Raw genomic sequence first — 22,209 nt, forward strand, 5'->3', positions numbered from 1 at the left:
AGGCCTCCTGCATCAAACTGCCAAGTTCTGGATACAAAAGAAAAGTTCTTGAGAAAAATTAAAAGTGATACTCCAGTGAACATATGAATGATAAGAAAGTGAAACAGCCTTATTGCTGATATGTAAAAGGTTTGAGTGGTCTGGATAGAAGATCAAACCAGCCACAACATTCTGTTAAGCCAAAGCCTCATCCAGAGCAAAGCCCTAATTCTCTTCCCTTCTACAAAGGCTAAGAGAGGTGAGGAAGCTACCAAAGAAGAGTTTTTAAGCTAGCCACATGTTGGTTCATGAGGTTTAAGGAAAGAAGCTCTCTTCATAACATAGAAGGATGAGATGAAGCAGCAAGTGCTGCTGTAGAAGCTGCCACAAGTTATCCAGATCTAGCTAAGATTGCTGATAAAGGTACTATTGGAAGAAGATGCCATCTAGGACTTTCATAGCTAGAGAGGAGAAGTCAATGTCTGGCTTCAAACTTCAAAGGACAGGTTGACACTCTTGTTAAGGGTTAATGCAGTTGGTGACTTTAAGTTGAAGCCAACGCTTAGTAACCAGTCCAAAAATCCTAGGGCCCTTAAGCATTATGCTAACTCTACTCTGCCTGTGTTTTGTAAATTGGGCAACAAAGCCTGGATGACAGTACATCTGCTTGCAGCATGGTTTATTGAATTTTTTAATTTATACTCCTATGTAGTGTTTATTATGACCATAAAAATTAAAGATAGAGCATGAAGTAATTTGAGAGTTGAATTATATCATTATTCACTTTCCAAAAAAATATGTAAGTTTTTTCCATAAAAAAAGTATACTTTGAATGCAATTATAACTCTCCAATCTTCTTTTCAAGTTATATACAAATAATTTGTCTAACAACTTTAGTTTTAGATAATTTTCTACACTCAATACTCTGATTTATGTAATGTCTGAAGGGTCAATGTCTTAGTTATTTCTACTGTGAATTATCTGATGTTGGCATAGATGTAATTTTGACTTAATTTTGAAGTACATGTTTTTTTTTCATATTTACTGCCTCTGTAAAAATGTATTTTACTACAAGCTCTCTGGTGTTTTCTTAGCTGTCATTTTTGAACAAATCTTTATTCAAACATATTACACTTATTAGGGTTTTCTCCAGTGTAAATTCCCTGATGTTGAACAAGTTTTGAGAAACTGCTTCAGGATTTTCCTCTAATACAAAATCTGCACAATAACATCTATGACACGAGTAATGATACTACAACCCTCTTTATATTTGTAATGTTTGCCTTCAGAATGAAGGCTCTTCTTCACTTTAATGGTTTATGCTTCCTGAAAGAGATTTTGATAGTAATAGCAATTACAATGCTTTTATTAAATATGAACTCTTGAATGTTGAGTAAGATACAAACAGGTATCAATGGCTTTTCCATGTTCTTTACTTTTGTACAATTTTTTATCAAGTATAAATGCTTTCTTGTGCAATAAAGTGTGAGCATTAGTTAAAAGTTTTTTCACATTCCTCACACATGTAGTTTTCTACAGTATAAATTATCTCACCTACAATCAAGGGTGACAACCATTTAAAGGCTTTGACACATTCTTCACATTTCTGGGGTCTGGGACCATTATGATTTATTTTATATTTTCAAAAGTTTGAGGTGTTGTTAAAAATCATTTTCACATCTTTCAGGTTTGTAGAGCTTCTCTCCAATATAAATTATCTTATGTCTGCTAAGAATTGAGGACTTGTAAAATGCTTTGCCACATTCTTCATGCTAGTATGGTTTCTGAATATTTTAAGCCCACTGTTGAGACCTACTACTCAGAAAAGAAGAAGATTCTTTTCAATGTATTACTGCTCATTGACAATGCACCTTGTCGCCCCAAAACTCTGATGGAGATGTACAGTGATTTCATCCCTGCTAACACAATTTCCACTCTGCAGCACATGGATCAAGGACTAATTTCTGCTTTTAAGTTTTAATATTTAAGCAATACATTTCACCAGGCTATAGCTGCCCTAGACAGGGATACTTCTGATGAATCAGGGCAAGGTCAACTGAAAACTTTCCAGAAAAGATTCTCCATTCTAAATGCTATAAAGAACATTTATGATTCATGGGAGAAGGTCAAAATATCAGCATTAACAATAGTTTGGAAGAAGTTTATTCCAACCTTTATAGATGACCTTGAGGGGTTCTAGACTCAGTGGAGTAACTACAGATGTGGTGGAAATAGCAAGATAACTAGAATTAGAAGTGGAGCCTAGGTATGTGACTGAATTGCTGCAGTCTCATGATAAAACTTGAAGGTATGTAGAATTCTTATGGATGAGAAAGAAAGTATTTTATTGAGATAACTATACTCCTGGTGAAGATGCCGTGAACATTGTTAAATGACAAGAAATGATTTAGAGTATTACATAAACTCAGTTGATAAAGCAGTAGCAGTGTTTGAGAGGATTGACTCCAAATATGAAAGAAGCTCTACTGTGGGTAAAATGCTATCAAACAGCATCACATGCTACAGATAAATCATTTGTAAAGGGAGTGGTCAATCATTGCAGTAAACTTTATTATTGTCTTATTTTAAGAAATTGCTGGCTGGGTGCTGTGGCTCACACCTGTAATCTCAGCACTTTGGGAGGCCAAGGCAGACAGATTGCTTGACCCCAGGAGTTCAAAACTAGCCTAGACAACATGGCAAAACGCTGTCTCTGAAAAAAATTAGCCAGTTATGTTGGTGGGCACTTGTAGTCCCAGCTACTTGGGAGGCTAAGGTGGGAGAATCACCTGAGCTCAGAAGGTGGAGGCTGCAGTGAGCCATGACTGCACCACTGCACTCAAACCTGGGTGACAAAGGGAGATCCTGGCTTAAAGAAAGAGAAGAAAAAAAGAAGGAAAGAGAAAGCAAGAAAGGAAGGATGGAAGGAAGGAAGGAAAGAAGGAAGGAAGGAGGAAAGGAAGGAAGGGAGGGGAAGAAGAAGAAGAGGAGGAGGAGGAAGAGGAAGTAGAAGAAGAAGAAGAAGAGGAAGAAGAAGAAGGAGGAGGAGGAGGAGGAGAAGAAGGAGGAGGAGCAGAAGGAGAAAGAAGCAGGAGGAGGAGAAGGAGGAGGAGAAGGAGGAGAAAAGGAGGAGGAAGAAAGAAGGAAGGAAGGAAAGAAGGAAGGAAGGAAGGAGGGAAGGAAGGGAGGGGAAGAAGAAGAAGAGGAGGAGGAGGAAGAGGAAGAAGAAAGAAGAAGAAGAAGAAGAAGAGAAGAAGAAGGAGGAGGAGGAGAAAGAAGGAGGGAGAGGAGGAGAAGGAGAAAGAAGAAGGAGGAGGAAAAGCAGGAGAAAAGGAGGAGAAAAGAAGGAGGAAGAAGGAAGGAAGGAAGGAAAAGAAAAGAAAAAGAAACTACCATTGCCATCTCACCTTCAGCAATCACCATCCTGATCACTCAGCACCCATCATCATCAAGGCACCATTCTCCACCAGCAAAAAGATTGTGACTCACTGAGAGCTCAGAAGATCATTAGCATTATTTAGCAATAAAGTATTTTTAAATTAAGATACATACATTTTTTAAACACAATGGTATTTCATACTTAATAGATGACAGTAAATTATAAACATAGCTTTTATATGCACTGAGAAACAACATTTTGCAACTCAATTTATTGTGATATTTGCATTATTATGATCTGTAACCAAATTTGCACTATCTCCATGGTATGCTTGAATAAATACCCTGTTCCTTTTCAAGCTTTGAACCACTAGTTTGAGCATCCATTGATTATCTTGCCTGATTCAATTATTAGTAATGATTATTGCAAATTTGATTTTGTAGCTCTATCATTGCCTTTACATCTATGATTTTAGCAACTTAAAATAAGTAAAGCCTTCACCTATATATCACGTAACTACGTCTACCCACTATACTATCTAGCCAGCTGTCAGTATGGACTCACGGATTTTTTTTAATTTAATAGATTATAATTCATTAATATGATTGTTTTTGGGTTTTAAATTTTCCTAGATAGGGACCTTTGAAGCTTGCACCTACATAGTTTTAATATGCCCTATCTTTTTGAGACTTTCTTTCTTCTCATATAATCAGGTGATTCAGGATCATTGTATACATTTCCTGCTTCAGCCATAGAAAGAGCCGTTTCTCCTAGGAGTCTGACTACCTCTAGTGAAGAACCACATTTATAAAATAATATCTGGATTTTATTGGACTTCTAATAATTTATATTTTATCATAATTGATGCCAAATTTTTTGCATCCTTGTTGAAAAGTGCAAGCATATAGTTTGAGAAAGTATAGAAATTGTTACAAGGCATAAAAGATTTTAAAAATGACTTCCAAAAATCTAATATGGCTTAACTGACTTCCTTTATAGAGTTAACTCTATTTCACTAAATTAACACTAGCATTGAAGAATATGGTCTTGATAACTCAGTTGTTTATATTTAGGCAAAATGTAGATTTATCATGCTAGCCCCTTATTAACTATAAAGTTCATATGATTTTCTTTTATTCTTATTTAGAAAAACACAGACTCTTGAACATTTAAAATACAGATTTTAAAATAAATAAATAAAAAAGGCTTTCTGCCATTTACTCCCTTAGTTGGAAAAAAAAAGAGAGAGAGAGAGCAAAAGAGAGAGATATACTGGTTGCCAGCAACAACTCTCCAACTCCTATGGTCTTGCTCATTATTCCAATAAAGGGGAGGCAGTGCAGGAGAAGTCTGATACTGTGAGAAAGAAAAGCAACTCTCCCCCTCCCCTTTGAAGCACATTAATGCACAACACATCAGCAATGGTAATAAGGTTAAAAAGCAAAAAAAAACCTACAAAAACAACAAACCCTTTATTTGGCCAATATTTTCTTATACTTGACTTTATGGCAAGAAATGTGTATTAATTAGAATGCTTATAGCTGCAACTAATAATGATAATGTTAATTGCGTGCCTTTTTCCCCCTATGCTTGGTTTCTTCATGCCCATTGTTAGGTCTTTCTGTAAGATGACTTTAAGGGGTTCCAGACTCAGTGGAGGAACTACAGATATGGTGGAAATAGCAAGAGAACTAGAATTAGAATTGGAGCCTAAGTATGTGACTGAATGGCTGCAATCTCATGATAAAACTTGAATGTATGCCCCTCTCCACCTCAAATAATATATCCACTCAATCTCCCTCTGCCACCTCAAATAATATGTCCATTAGGACTTTTACTTGCAGATATTGCTCAGTGGACTTCTAGGCTTCTTCTATCTAAACTGGTTGCATCCTAGCAATTCCATCTGCCTTTATTCTGAGTTTGACTCCCTAGTTCATTAACCTCATGCCATCCTCTTTCTTGGTTTACTCCTTTGTTTCAATGGAGCATATCCTACAAACGTTTTATAAGGTTAAAAGCGTATGCAATGACGGAAGTTATAGTGAGAACAGCCCTCAGTATTTCAAATTCATTATCATTGCTTATATTATTTTATCTTCCTCAACTATCCCCTTGAAATTCTATGTGATAAGTGGACTTAAAAAAAACAAAAAAGATATTGATTCTTCCTACCCGTGAGCATGGAATGTTCTTCCATTTGTTTGCATCCTCTTTTATTTCATTGAGCAGTGGTTTGTAGTTCTCCTTGAAGAGGTCCTTCACATCCCTTGTAAGTTGGATTCCTAAGTATTTTATTCTCTTTGAAGCAATTGTGAATGGGAGTTCACTCATGATTTGGCTCTATGTCTGTTATTGGTGTATAAGAATGTTTGTGATTTTTGTACATTGATTTTGTATCCTGAGACTTTGCTGAAGTTGCTTATCAGCTTAAGGGGATTTTGGGCTGAGACAATGGGGTTTTCTAGATATACAATCATGTCATCTGCAAACAGGGACAATTTGACTTCCTTTTTTCCTAATTGAATACCCTTTATTTCCTTGTCCTGCCTAATTGCCCTGGCCAGAACTTCCAACACTATGTTGAATAGGAGTGGCGAGAGAGGGCATTCCTGTCTTGTGCCAGTTTTCAGAAGGAATGCTTCCAGTTTTTGCCCATTCAGTATGATATTGGCTGTGGGTTTGTCATAGATAGCTCTTATTATTTTGAGATACATCCCATCAATACCTAATTTATTGAGAGTTTTTAGCATGAAGTTGTTGAATTTTGTCAAAGGCCTTTTCTGCATCTATTGAGATAATCATGTGGTTTTTGTCTTTGGTTCTGTTTATCAATATCATGAAAATGGCCATACTGCCCAAGGTAATTTATAGATTCAATGCCATCCCCATCAAGCTACCAATGACTTTCTTCACAGAATCGGAAAAAACTACTTTAAAGTTCATATGGAACCAAAAAAGCCCGCATCGCCAAGTCAATCCTAAGCCAAAAGAACAAAGCTGGAGACATCACGCTACCTGACTTCAAACTATACTACAAGGCTACAGTAACCAAAACAGCATGGTACTGGTACCAAAACAGAGATATAGATCAATGGAACAGAACAGAGCCGTCAGAAATAATGCCACATATCTACAAGTATCTGATCTTTGACAAACCTGACAAAAACAAGAAATGGGGAAAGGATTCCCTATTTAATAAATGGTGCTGGGAAAACTGGCTAGCCATATGTAGAAAGCTGAAACTGGATCCCTTCCTTACACCGTATACAAAAATCAATTCAAGATGGATTAAAGACTTAAATGTTAGACCTAAAACCATAAAAACCCTAGAAGACAACCTAGGCATTACCATTCAGGACATAGGCATGGGCAAGGACTTCATGTCTAAAACACCAAAAGCAATGGCAACAAAAGCCAAAATTGACTAATGGGATCTGATTAAACTAAAGAGCTTCTGCACAGCAAAAGAAACTACCATCAGAGTGAACAGGCAACCTACAAAATGGGAGAAAATTTTCGCAACCTACTTATCTGACAAAGGGCTAATATCCAGAATCTAAAATGAACTCAAACAAATTTACAAGAAAAAAACAAACAACCCCATCAAAAAGTGGGCGAAGGATATGAACAGACACTTCTCAAAAGAAGACATTTATGCAGCCAAAAGACACATGAAAAAATGCTCATCATCACTGGCCATCAGAGAAATGCAAATCAAAACCACAATGAGATACCATCTCACGCCAGTTAGAATGGCCATCATTAAAAAGTCAGGAAACAACAGGTGCTGGAGAGGATGTGGAGAAATAGGAACACTTTTACACTGTTAGTGGGACTGTAAACTAGTTCAACCATTGTAGAAGTCAGTGTGGCGATTCCTCAGGGATCTAGAACTAGAAATACCATTTGACCCAGCCATCCCATTACTGGGTATATACCCAAAGGACTGTAAATCATGCTGCTATAAAGACACATGCACACGTATGTTTATTGCGGCACTATTCACAATAGCAAAGACTTGGAACCAACCCAAATGTCCAACAATGATAGACTGGATTAAGAAAATGTGGCACATATACACCATGGAATACTATGCAGCCATAAAAAAGGATGAGTTCATGTCCTTTGTAGGGACATGGATGAAGCTGGAAATCATCATTCTCAGCAAACTATCGCAAGGACAAAAAACCAAACACCGCATGTTCTCACTCATAGATGGGAATTGAACAATGAGAACACATGGACACAGGAAGGGGAACATCACACTCTGGGGACTGTTGTGGGGTAGGGGGAGTGGGGAGGGATAGCATTAGGAGATATACCTAATGCTAAATGACGAGTTAATGGGTGCAGCACACCAGCATGGCACATGTATACATATGTAACTAACCTGCAGATTGTGCACATGTACCCTAAAACTTAAAGTATAATAATAATAAAAAAAAAGAAAAGAAATAAAAGACTCAAGCCATGTGGAGAAGCTATTTCTGTCTCAGAGATAGCAAAATATTTAAAGAAAATTTAGGCCAAGCTGTAGGTATTGTCTTTAATAGTAGTTAGCAAGCACTTCTATTTCAAAATTGACCTTCATTGACAAAGGTTCTGCTGGGTGAGGTGTCAGAGTTCTGGCAGCAGAGAGTGGTTGGCTCATGGGTGGTAAAAGAATTTACCGACAATAGTATAGGTTTGAAATGGAAAGTTTTATTAGATAGAATGCTGTATCAGAGTGCAGCAGCCGGGGACTTCAGCAGGAGAGGACTGAGCACACCATGGTGGATTTTCCTTAGTGTTATTTATTGACCTTAAGGCAGGAGTTTGGACCATATTAGTCACATAGGTCATGGTAAATGATTACATTTGTAGATATTATGATGCCTTGATGTCAACAAGGATTGCGCAATGAGTTTTGACATGCATGCATTCCAGAGATGTATAGAAATTCTAGTTACCTATAAATTCTTGTAAAGAAGCCTGATACCAGATGTGGCTTTATATAATAGGGAAGTTGAATTACTTCTTTTTTTTTTTTTTTTTTTTTGAGACAAAGTCTCACTCTGTCTCCAGGCTGGAGCGCAGTGGCGCAATCTCTGCTCACCGCAACCTCCGCCTCCCATGTTCAAACGATTCTCCTGCCTCAGCCTCCCAAGTAGCTGGGAATACAGGCACATGCCACCATGCCTGGCTAATTTTTGTATTTTTTTAGTAGAGATGGGGTTTCACCATGTTGGCCAGGATGGTCTGGATCTCTTGACCTCATGATGCGCCCGCGTTGGCCTCCCAAAGTGCTGGGATTACAGGCAGTTTAATTACTTCTGAATTCTTTTGATAAGGGGCTTTGCCTCCAGGTGGTCTGCTTGATGGCCACCAAATGATCTTTGCTCTCCTCAGGCTCATCACTACTGTTGGAGCCAAGGATGCGTCATCATATTTATTCTTGCTAAAATATAAAGTATTAATCAATATAAATATTAATGCTCACAAAATGTCTAAGACAAATAATATTTTTGCTCTATCCACTTTAAAATTTAAAAGTTAAAAAGAGATCCATATCATGACACCTCTTTATATCCACAGTAGACTGTGTTCAATGTCATTATATTGTCTATGTCAGAAAAAAATTATACTAATTATGCATATTTGAATTAATATGCACCAAAATATTTTCCTTAGTTTTATCCAAATGTTGGTGATCAAATTAATTTTCTGTGGTAACTTTTTAGAAAACGTTAATGATAAAAATACTGGGATTAAAAAGCTATTTATGTACAACCTGAAAGCATGCTAAATGAAAATGTTATGTTCTATTTCACAAGGGAGACCAATTTGTGATGGATTGGTGAAGAGGGCTCCAAGAGTGCTTTGCAGAATCGGTATTAAGTATGAAGTCAAATGGGTAGAACAGTTAAAATTGTCTTGAAATAAGGAATAAGAACTTCAAGACTGGGAGCTGCTAGGGGTAGTACTTGAATGAAGTAGAGTATGTGCTTTGGAGAATAATGAGGTAACTAGAGTAAGCCTCTATTGGTCACAAAGATTATGTTAAAAGAGAAATAACTCCAATTATACTCCTCTTGGATATATCTTTTACTGTTCTCCATGATAGGTTAAATATATTACTATTATTTTGAAGTGCTCCCTCCACCATAATTTAAGAATTAAACCTCTATTGAAATGTAGGTTAAGAAAAGACACTCAGAGGGTAAGAATTGGAAAGATTTTACAATCATCAAACTTTATCACTTAGTGCAAAAAAAAAAAAAAAAAAGGGTAGAGAAAGAAAAATACGCCCATTTTATCTGTAGGCACTAACCCACAATGAGGAAATAAATATGTGGCTAAGAAATGCTTGAGATGGAAGGCACACTGAAGAAATTCAAGGAAGAAGATGAAGTATACCTGAACTACCAAGTCAATAATATTTGTGAGAAATTTGGGGTAGTTATTTTACAATGACGTTTTCTCCATTGAGAGAAAGCTATTTCTCTGAAGTGATGCCTTAACAGAATTCAAGAACCTCTAACCAGCAGAGACCAAGAGATCATTGGCTCTCCTCTAGTGAAACTAGGAATTAGAGAGTGGAACAATTTTAAGATTGATAGAGTAAGTATTGAAAGAAATTAATTTACGACATTATGTTGGTTTTTAAATCTTCTGTGCAAAAGTCTTGTTTTTTAACAGAAATCCTGTCCCTGTCCAATCCCAAGTAAACACACATAACACATCCCATGGGAATGCTGAAAGAACAAAATGAATAAACATGGGCAATGCCTTCATTGGTTTGCCTGCTAATAGGAAAGTAGCAAATATCTTTAATTGTCTCTAGAGAGATATGATTAGAAGTATTACCACTGGGTTCTGTTCTTTCAATCATTATTTTTCTCTTCAGGGAGTGAGTGTCTAGTCAAATGATGGTAGAAAAAGCCTGGCTTACACAACTAATTGTATCGTAAAGTTCAGGAGAGCTTTGTATCCGGGCTTCACCTCCCAAGGAGGCCTCATTAGAGAGGAGAATCAATCCCAGTCTATCCATTCTGCCTTTCCTGTCTTTGAGGTTCCTAGCAAGCCCAAGGGTATATTAGAAGAAAAGACCACAGATTATTCCACTGTAAGTAAATGTGGTGTATTTGCCCTGAGAAGGGGTTTACAGATGGGAATGGGAAAGGGGCAGTGAATGAAATCACTGGCTCCAGATAGTAGCGATGAAATGCCCATGCTGTGTGGTCTCCTTCTGCCTCTAAGCCTGTATTTATAGCTAGGGTCCTGAGGGGCACTCTGGGGACCACAGTCTATCCCAAGATATGGCCATGTACCTCTGACCCTCTCAGCCCCTCCATCCGTATCCCCTCATTACCCTGTGGCAGCTCCTGACTTTGTCGTCACTGTGCCATAGAAGAGGATCGGATAACCATCCCTATAGGGTATGATCTGGCTAAAGGGCTCCAATGATTGTCAGGGGCTATGTGGCTCTGGTGCCTCTTTTTACAAATAATGCTAATTTTAAAAACTGAAGTAGAGTTTTTAAGTGGTTTGCTTACCCAGGGATGTATCCTCCTTGCCCCTCTGCTAACTGCCTAGTCCTGCACATTCTCAGAAGCGTTGTGTCGCCAGACAAGACCCCCTTCTCAGTTGTTCTGGATACAGGCACCATTCACTCACAGGGAAAAGCCAGTGCCTGTCAGGGTACAGGTTCTCTCTTTTTTTTTTTATTGATTTTAGCAGAGGAACCGTTGAGCACATAACATGTCTCCATATGATGACTGGTTCCAGACATTCTCACCAATGATTGTTCTCATATCCCTAATTATATGTCTAAAAAACTTAAGTTCTTATGTGAGTTAATGCATTTAATCCTCACAACTATGTTATGAGACAGAATTTATTACTCACCCCATTTTGTAGATTGGGAAACTGAGGCATGAAGAGGCACAGAGAAGTCATAAACCTAGTATGTAGCAAAGCCAGGATCTGAACCCAGGCTGCAGGGCTCAGGAATCCATGCTTGTTCATTTGCTTTTAAAACTAGGCTGCGGCCAGGTGCGGTGGCTCACGCCTGTAATCCCAACACTTTGGGAGGCCAAGGCAGGCAGATCACCTGAGGTCGGGAGTTTGAAACCAGCCTGACCAACACGGAGAAACCCCATCTCTAATAAAAATACAAAATTAGCCAGGCATGTTGGCGCATGCCTGTAATCCCAGCTACTCGGGAAGCTGAGGCAGGAGAATTGCTTGAACCTGGGAGGCGGAGGTTGCGGTGAGCCGAGATCGTACCATTGCACTCCAGCCTGGGCAACAAGAGCGAAACTCCGTCTCAAAAAAAAAAAAAAACTAGGCTGCTCCCTGGGACTAAGCTCAATGCCAAAGTATATTATTGGAGATGGCAAGTTATTTCTGAGTAATTGCAAAGATTTGACAAATCAGTGCTGCCTTACAACCCCACTGCTGGAGGCCCCAGGACTCCCATTCTAAGACAATTTTCAATAGAAACTTTTCGTTTGTGTCAGTGCTAAATACCCTAAATACGCCACCCTTTTCTTTCAAAAAAATTAATCCTTTCTCTATCATTGGGATATTTAGCATGGTGGGATTGACCTTTTGCTTTTACAGTCTGTATTTTTTTTTCTTCAGTAAGGAGTGTGGTTACTTTAAAGGAGTCTTCTGTTTCTTTAAATTGCTTTTTAATTTTAAAAATCAAAATATGGAAACATTTCTATTAGGAAATCAAAGCAAAATGTGTGTCTTATATTTAAACTCAAAGACAGCCAAAAAGAAAAGCAAGATAAACGTGAAAGTGTTTGCAACACCATGATGATTGCACTGGATTTCCAATTCCTATGCTTTAATACTTCCCTCAATTTTACGATCTCTTTAGTATCATTAGTAACAGCTGACATGTATTAAATTCCTATAATGTACCAGTGAGATGGTATTTCTTCTTCACATCAGACATTTTGGTATCTGTGGTCAACATTTTACATTTGACAATAATGAGCCTTAGAATACGTGACTCAAATGCATCATGTTCATTGCTCAGAATCAAGACTGGAATAGTGTTCTGGCCAAGACTGTTACTCCTGTTGCTTTCATTCTTATTCAGAGACCATATTTTTTTCTGTCACTGCTAAATTTGCTTTGCTCTTTAAGAACAGAAAAATGTATCCATGCAGTTTTTTCCCTTACTCCATCCACTGAAGATTGCTCTGCAATGTGTAACTGGAGTGGACGCCTAAATAAATCTTCCTTTCAGGTATCTGATTCTTTATTGAACTTGCCACAGGCTTTTTCTAAAAGAAAAGTCTGACTACTTGAACTGTGAAATCCAAAATACAAAAGGATGTTAATAAATAAAAGGAAAAAAAACTATTTTCCTCTTATACTATATATTTGTTTACTTATCTTAACTTCACAATTGAACTGATGGACAATTTCTGTGTGTAGGTAGCCACCATTATAGACTTTTCTCCTTGTGGCCTCTTGTACACAACTGTTAAAAGCACAATTGATAACCAGAGTTTTATACAGTTTGAATGTAGTTCACATCTGATTAAATTTCACTTTCTCTAAGAATTCTATTTGTTTCTTTCTTTATTCCTGCCCTTTAGAAATAGTTTATTCTAGGCTGCTGGGGTTTTTTCCCCCGAAATTCCTTACTTTACAAAAACTACAAATAAAACTATAAACCCAGATTTGCTTAATTATGAACTTAGATTAACCAGACAATTGTATTTATTTGGTAATGACTGGATTTTTTTTTACTCCTAAAGCATCCAAATGCCTGCTACCTATGTCACTGGGCCTTGGAACAGTAGGAGCACAGATGTGTACACCACAGATGGGAACCAGGAGGGACTAAAAATATGCAAAATATCCATGTCCTTGGAGGTCTCAGGGATAAAAGGCTTCTCCTTTTCAGCTTGATTCATTGGGACATTAACACAACATTTGCTGTGTCCAAAAATTGACAACTACCATTCTGGCATTAAAATTATATTGTGCAGAAAATTAAACAGTTTCCTATTTCAAATATCTGCTCATTGGAAGTTCTGTACATATCTTTTGACTGTATTCTGCTTTCATGAATCTAAAAGTAAATCAATTATTATAAGGTCAAAAGTATATTTATCAGCTAAACTGATGAATCTTTATGTCAATTTCAGATTGTTAAAAATACAAACAAGGTTACAAAGAATAAGTACAATCTCTTGCTCACTATGGTTCAGGTACATTGTGTTTCTTTCTTTCTCTTCCCAGAACTCACCAAGTGCATCTTGTTCAGAGACTTTGCGTTTACTGTTCCATTACTGTTCACTGTGTAGAAAACGGTCCTCTTTTGGCTCTGGGCAGGGCAGTGGCCTTCATGGTTTAGGTTCCACTCACCTGTCTCCTCTTAAGAGAGACCTTTTCCAACCATCCCATCTAAAGGAGACCCCCCTCAAATCAAGTAACTTTCTATTATTTTACCTAGATTATTTCCTTCATTGTTCTTTTCATGGCCAGCAATTATCTTTACTTGTTTACTCCTGGTCTTTTAGAGTGGTAATGAATCATGCCCTCTCTCTGTTCCAAGTCCGGAAAAAATAAGTTGAATAATACATAAAAGAATCAGATACAATTCAAAAAGGTATTTTATTAATAAGGCCTGTTGAAAAGCCTGGTTTATATTTTCAACAAAGCTTCTCTCCAAATTAAAACCACAACCGTTAGCTGACACCCCTTCCCCACCTCCAAATGGGACTGAACATGCTCCTGATACCTTAATCCCAAGCAGATAGAAATGCGTGCAGGTGAAACAGAGAACAGAGAAAGCTCATCCTCAGTTTCTCTTTCCTGTTTCACAAATCATACAAATTAGGGGACAGAAAGAGGCAGGTATACTCTAAAACAATTTTATCCAGGGGCATAGAGGTTTCCTTCCCTAAATAGAAATGTGAGGTGTGGAAGAGAAGCACATCACCTTAATATTACTTCTTTATAATCTGCCTCCCTTTCAGAATGTGTTTACATCATCCACAGCTGTGCCTCTAAAGCTTAGAACAGTGGCTGAAACAGATCATGCACTCAAGGATCATTCATTAAGGGATATACGAAATACAAATATAAGTTACATAATATTGTTTGCTTATTAAATTAACAGAGATTGTAATTGGTAATGCCTAGTACTGACTATGTGGCAAGGAGACATGATTCTTACACACTGTGGGAGGGAATTGAAATTGGTCAAATTTTCTAGATGGAAGCTAAAATAGGGATAAAAACCTTTGAAATGTCTATATATTTAGCATCTGCAATTTCACTTTTAGGATATGTTCTAATAAGTAATTATGAATATAGCCAAATCTTAAGTTTAAGAGAAATGTATCTCAATGCCAATAAAAATAAGAAACACGAAAATTTCCAACAGTAAGAAATTCAATAAATTGTGACAGAATATTGTGTCCCTTTAAAATAATGTCCATCAAATATAATTTCAATACAGGAAAAGTATTACGTTAAGTGAAAATTGTAATGTTTAAATACTCTGTACAATATAATCCTATTTTAATATATAAATTTGAGGATCTACGTATTTACTAAAATAAAAGACATCAAATTGTTTTTTAAAAGTATCCTGTTGGATTTGAACCTTTAGCCTGATTTGAAAATAAAGATAGTCCTCAGGCTGTTTCTGGAATAAATGTGAAGTGTAACAGAACAGCACCAGGTCACATGGTTTCTCCACCTGATGAGGCCATCCATCCTTCTCATGGCCCTTGGTCGCCCCCTGCTGGCTGGATAGACCCAGAACCCTCCAGGCAGAGCTCCTTAGAAAGAGCTTACCAGCTGGGGCTGCACATGTTCCCATCCCCATCACCTGCTCAGATTCCATCTGAACAGCAACAGGGCTGCTGGCATGATCACAGGTGATGGAGAAGAATGCAGTTAGGGGAACTAACAGCAACCCAAGTTGCCATAGCTGGGAATATATTGATGACAAAGGACTCTGTCACACTGGAAAGTAAGATAAGCTCAGAGATGTCAACATATTAAGTTATAATCGAGAAACGAGTCCAAGAAAATACAATTACGATACAGCAATCATCTTTAAGTGTAACCACTTAATGTAAATTGGTTTTTCTTTTGAATTTCTTATTTAAAAGACCTCAGAAATGTCACCATGCTTAGTTATTTTAAAGATATATACATGTATTCATTGTATGTAGCCAAGAATTATTTCACTTATGCCTAATTTACAATAACAGATGCTGATGAAGAAGTAAGGAAAACTCTCAAAATAAAACTACAAACACCAGATATGGAAAAGAGGCACCTAAAGTTGCTGCTAGGGAGTACTGGCCAGCTTCTGAAAAGGAGCGTCTTGTCTCAGAAAGTTTTAAAGAAACTACAAAATTGAAAGTTATTTAGAAGGGATTTTAAATCTGAAATAAGTGGGTAGAAAAGCCTGTGAGGAGGTGAGGGACAGTGAGCAAGCCCATGGAAAACAGAGGGTGCCAGTCCCTGCACATCTCAAACTGAGAAGGAAGCAGGATGAGCAAGTGAAACCACCTCATAATGCAACATTTGTCAAGGTCCTCTCTTCTCAAACTACGTGAAAATCAAGATTTCACACTGAAAGGGAAGCAAGAATACTTGAGTTCTTCAAAATAACACATGTGCGTGTATATCCTCTTATGTAGAGTGTATTATAATAGATCCTGTTTTGTTATATTTTATTAAATGTTATATACATGTACACATACACACACAAATATATATACACATATACATGTATGTATTCTTATTATTCCATTGATACAATGCGATTTTTTTCCCATTTTTATGAGCACCCCTGGTTAGTTTTGGCAACATATCTGAGAATAAATTCTAGAAAATCCATTCAAAGTTATAATTTCTAAGTGCCCCCTCTGTGCATCTTTGACTGGCCCACAGCTCTGACCTTCCTGTCCTAGATGAGGACTTGTCTTTCTCTGCCACAAGAGCATGGAAGGCAACAAGACATGGATCACAGACTTTGCCCTGCTGGGATTCCAGGTTGGCCCAGCACTGGAGATTCTACTCTGTGGACTTTTCTCTGTCTTCTATACACTCACCCTGCTGGGGAATGGGGTCATCTTTGGGATTATCTGCCTGGACTGTAAGCTTCACACACCCATGTACTTCTTCCTCTCGCACCTGGCCATTGTTGACATGTCCTATGCTTCCAACAATGTCCCCAAGATGCTGACGAATCTTATGAACCAGAAAAGCACCATCTCCTTTTTGCCATGCATAATGCAGACATTCTTGTATTTGGCTTTTGCTCACATAGAGTGTCTGATTTTGGTGGTGATGTCCTATGATCGCTACGTGGCCATCTTCCACCCCTTACGTTACAATGTCTTCATGAGCTGGAGAGTGTGCACTGTCCTGGCTGTGGCTTCCTGGGTGTTCAGCTTCCTCCTGGCTCTGGTCCATTTAGTTCTCATCCTGAGGCTGCCCTTCTGTGGGCCTCATGAAATCAACCACTTCTTCTGTGAAATCCTGTCTGTCCTCAAGTTGGCCTGTGCTGACACCTGGCTCAACCAGGTGGTCATCTTTGCAGCCTGCTTGTTCATCCTGGTGGGGCCGCTCTGCCTGGTGCTGGTCTCCTACTTGCGCATCCTGGCGGCCATCTTGAGGATCCAGTCTGGGGAGGGCCGCAGAAAGGCCTTCTCCACCTGCTCCTCCCACCTTTGCGTGGTGGGACTCTTCTTCGGCAGCGCCATTGTCATGTACATGGCCCCCAAGTCCCGCCATCCTGATGAACAGCAGAAAGTTCTTTCCCTGTTTTACAGCTTTTTCAATCCAATGCTGAACCCCCTGATATATAGCCTAAGAAATGCAGAGGTCAAGGGCGCCCTGAGGAGGGCACTGAGGAAGGAGAGGCTGATGTGAGACATCTCAAAGTGAACCATGGGGAGGGAGCCTTGCTCCCTGCAAAATATGGAAGTTGGCTTTTTTTTTTGTCTTCTGCTAGAATAAATGCTACCTTAAAATGGAATACTATAGACCTATACATATAAACTGAAGACACAAATCTTTTAGAAAAGATAGGTAAATGCATTTATAATCCTGGATAGGCATAAATTCATAGAGAAGACACAAAAATCCCTAGATATAAAATTTTTAAGTTCGATATAGGACCTCTTCACATTAATCATCGTGCTCATCAGAGTAACCGTTAAGAAAGAAGAAATGCAAGCCACAAACCAAGTGATCCTATGGAAACTACATGTACCCAGAAATGGAACTATTGTTTATACAGTACATAGAAAGAACTCCTTTAAATCAACAATCAAAAATATAAACAACCAAATTTTATAAAATTAGCAAAACATATGAACAGATACTCTTACAGAAAATGCAAGGGGCTGATAAACATACAAATGCTGCTTTCCACCATTAGTAAGCAAGGAATTGTAAATTAAAACCACCATGAGATACTATTATATACCCACTAAAATGTCTGAAATTTTTAATGGCTTATTTATCATTGAGGTTATTGGAAATCTATTTCTAATATTGGAAATGGTCGATACTAGCAGAGTTTGTGCCAAGTCAGATTGAGTTAACAGGAGCATAGTACAGATCCTCAAGATCAATAATTAGTGACTCTTCCTGTGAAGATACACAGGTTAATGCTTAAGGCTTTGAGGGCCATCTTCTGCATCAAAACAATGCAACTCTGGCAAAAGCAGCCATAGACAATGTGTAAACAAATGGGTGTGCCTGTGTTCCAATAAAACTTTATTTGTAAAAACAGGTGGCTGCTGGAATGGTGCCCAGGGACAGTAGTTTGTGAACCCTTGTTCTAGATCTTAAAACTGGTATAGTTCCAGCTAATCCCACTTTAGAGACCCTCACTGGGTGGGGCCTCAGGGAGCATGTGATTTGACATGTCTTGTGGTCAAATCCCTGTGATCACATTGTACTTATTCGAGAGTGAGGCTTTTCCTCCTTTGACACTTTCTAAAATATGCCATGACTCAATAGCCAGTGGACTGTAAATATTCATGGTTTCTCCATCACACAGGAATTAAGAGCAGGCTCCTCACACTCCATCACTAATTTGAGCCTGAGATCTTAGGATAAAAGTTTGCAACTCAATATTCTAATTGGAGCACAGCAGTCCAATGAAAACAAGCATAGAGATATCTTGTACAGATTAATTTTTAAGAGTGGATTTAACAAGATTTTCGATTTTTAATTGTTTTCTTTTATATTTAGCAACCATTTTGTTAAAAGCATCTTATATCTTGATATTGAAAAAGTCCTAGTTTTAATTATATTTTGAGAGAGCCACTTTCATCTTAGCCTGGAATACCCAGAAATGTAATTCTTAACCCTAAGCTGATAGCTGAAAATAATTTTGCCTGGAAGAGAACGTAGAAAGAAAAATCACTGATATCAAAACCTCAGGATATGTTAGAGTTCTTTTTGAGATGGAGTCTTGCTCTGTCACCAGGCTGGAGTGCAGTGGCATGATCTTGGCTCACTGCAACCTCTGCCTCCCGAGTTCGAGTGATTCTCCTGACTCAGCCTCCCGAATAGCTGGGATTACAGGTGCCTGCCACCACACCCAGCTAATTTTTGTATTTTTACTAGAGACAGGGTTTCATCATGTTGGCAGAGATGGTCTCCATCTCCTGACCTCGTGATCTGCCCGCCTCAGCCTCCCAAAGTGCTGGGATTACAAGTGTGAGCCACGGAGCCCGGCCTGGAGCTCTTATACTGTAGAAATCTTTACTATGTAAAGAAGGGAATCACTAGACTGATAGGGCAGGGATTTCTAAAGCTGAACATTACTCTGATATTCAGAGCACAAGTTATCTTACTTTCACTAATCTCAGAAAGTATTAACCTATCTTGCTTCCTTTTTATTCCTGAAATGTAAAGTGTTGTATACTAAGGTATTATTGTTTCCATTTTTTTTTTCTTGGTGCTCCTCAGCCAATTTTAAAATCAACTTGCCCATTTCTAGCCCTCACACAACAGCATACGATTTTCCTCTCAGTGTCTACCATCCCTTATGACAAAATATTTCACTGATAGAATTCTCTGTGACATTTGATTTGACAACGAAAAGAATGGTGACTGACCCACAAGATGAGAAAAGCTTTTAGGGGAAATAGATGCCTACCTAGGCATCCTGGAACAAGCTGAATTCACTTTAAGAGGGGGAGAAATGTTAACTAGACTAAGCAAAAAAGAGGGAATTCTCTTCTATGAGGAAGGCAAAGGAGTGAACTCAACATAGAAATGTAATGAAGTTTAGGTGGAATGAGTCATTGCAGACTCAGCAAATAACACAGGATACAGCTAGGACTCAGTGTTAGAGGAGGGGTTTGTGCCCTGACTCAACAGGACTTACTGGCTGGTGTTTTTGTTTGTTTGTTGGTTGGTTTTTTGTTTGTTTGTTTGTTTTGGTTTGTTTGCTTGTTTGTTCATTGAGACAGGGTTGCTCTGTCACCTGTCAAGTCTGGACTACAGTGGCGTGAAGTTGGCTCACTGCAGCCTCCGCCTCACAGGTTCAAGTAATTCTCCTGCCTCAGCCTCCCAAGCAGATGGGACTACAGGCAAGCACCACCACACTCAACTAATTTTTATATTTTTAGTAGAGATGGGGTTTCGCCATGTTGCCCAGGCTAGTCTCAAACTCCTGAACTAAATTGATCCACCCGCCTCAGCCTCCCAAAGTGCAGGGATTACAGGCGTGAGCCACTGTGCAGTGTCCCTATTGGCTGTTGTGATGCAGACAGAAGCAAAAGCAGCCCTGGGGCAATGGCCTTCCATTCTACTTGAATAGGCACAAGGGGATCACTGAAGGGAACCTTGTAGACCTTATAACTTATCAAAGTTCTCTGGGGCACTGATAATTTTCACTGATGGACTATGACTGCCTTCATCCCAAGAGTAGATCTGAATAAGAAATAACCTGTAGTACAATTAGGAGTTCTGGGAACTATTCTGAAAACACCATGCCCTCACCTGAGGACAGAGGTGGGCCCCGCTATGTGGCAGCACACAATAGAAACTAGTTTTAGTGGAAAGCCTTTAAACCTAGATAGGGTGACTGAATTTGTCCCCAACAGAGTTGGAACCCAGAAATAACCAAATCATGGCTAATTGTAATGATACTTGTCAGTAATAATATGGTGTACGAGCATGGGCCACATCTGTTAGAAAGGGATAGCAAATACTTCTCTAATGCTTACTGATTTATTCTGGAATGAAACTGCTTATACCATGATCACACTGCAGTATGGTATAATATTGGCATTGTTGGTAATATTCAACTATTTTATGCAAATAACTCATATGTTAATATTGAAACTGATGATGAAATATATTGTGAAATCAGGTTAAAACTTCCTCAGAATGTGATACCAATGGAAAAGGATGGCCTTGTGGAAGAACTTAATTTAACTAACCATCAGCTAATATCTACGCTAAATTGTTCTGTATAAGGTTATCACAGGGTGCAAATAAAGAGGGCAAGCTGGTAATCAGATTAGTGCGAAAACATGAAAATGTATGTGTATGTCACGACTTTATAGGACGGATTAGCTGTTTTCTTAGGTCTATCCCTACCCCACACTGACTCACAGATATTAGGCATATTTATGCTGACACTATTGCTGTATCTGTTATATGAATGCTTTTCTAAATGTAGATACTCTGAAAAGTATGATCATTCTGGTAAGAGAGCCTAAGCCAAGTGCCAGGTGAGTGAACTGTACAAGAAAGGGTTAACTCAGTTAAATTTATATAAACTCATATAAAACTTTAAAATATTCTAATCATATCACTTAGAGTAAGACACAGAAATGGAAATTTTTCCCTTCAGAATTTGGATTCAGGGCCATGTTATTTTGGGTGGGAAATCTGAAGCAATAGCTTGAGGCCTATAATAAAGATAGCATTGATAGAACAGCATGTGTTCAAGGAAAAAATATAGGATCTAAAAAATGAAAACACTGCTCAGTGGTTAAGATGAAATGGCTTTATGGGATAGGCAGAATTCTCTAAATGGCCTCCCTTAGACTTTTGTTATTTAATCAAACACTAATCTAGGTTCTGCTGTGAAGGGGCTTTGCAGATCAATGGGTCTTAAAAAATGTGAAAGTTACCATGGTAACAATCAGGTGAGTCTTCTAAAGGCTGGGAATTTTTTTCACCTAGTAACAGAGGAGGAAGTCAGAGATTTGAAGTGTGTGAAGCACTCAACAAACCATTGCTGATTTAAACACGGAGGTGGTCACATGTAGGCACCAGAGTGTCAGCAGGCAGCTCAGGCCATCCCAGAGGACAGAAAACAGCAACGACAAATGGACAGAGATTTCAGCCCTACAATCACAAGGAATCTAATTTTTCCAACAACCATTAAACTTGAAAGAGGATCCCAAGTCTCAGATAAGAATTGCAGACCAAGCTAAAATCTTGATTTTGTTTTAAAGAGAATCCAGCTGACCACCAGGACTTCTGACGAATGGAAACTGTGAGATAATAGATATGTGCTGTTTTAAGCCATTAAGTTTTTGTTAATTTGTTGCAACTGCAATAGAACGTGAATGGTGAATACATTTTTGGTATTAAATAAAGATCATTTGTTTCCAGCTCTAGTCCTTGCTAGATTGGTGATCTATAATTTAGCACAATAATTCTCTACCTCTTTGGTCTCAGAACACTTCTAAATTCTTAAAAATTACTGAGGGTCTGAAGATATTTCATTCATGTAAGTATATTTGTTGATGTTATAATAGAAATCAAAACTGACAAATTTATTGTTTACTTTTAATTAATTTAAATGGCTTCCAATACAGGTTAATATGATA

The 22,209-nt window shown here is 38.2% G+C and overlaps 1 protein-coding gene across 1 annotated transcript; it reads left to right on the plus strand.

The window, feature by feature from the left end:
• Window positions 1-10,377: 10,377 nt before the first annotated feature.
• Window positions 10,378-18,397, plus strand: LOC100437022 (olfactory receptor 2A14). Its single transcript, XM_002818613.4, has 2 exons — window positions 10,378-10,466; window positions 16,286-18,397. The coding sequence occupies exon 2, from the start codon at window positions 16,337-16,339 to the stop codon at window positions 17,267-17,269; it is 933 nt and encodes a 310-aa protein (XP_002818659.3). The 5' UTR covers window positions 10,378-10,466; window positions 16,286-16,336; the 3' UTR covers window positions 17,270-18,397.
• Window positions 18,398-22,209: the final 3,812 nt, after the last annotated feature.

The sequence above is a fragment of the Pongo abelii genome, chromosome 6 (assembly GCF_028885655.2).
Source record: "Pongo abelii isolate AG06213 chromosome 6, NHGRI_mPonAbe1-v2.0_pri, whole genome shotgun sequence".
Classification (NCBI taxonomy): domain Eukaryota; kingdom Metazoa; phylum Chordata; class Mammalia; order Primates; family Hominidae; genus Pongo; species Pongo abelii.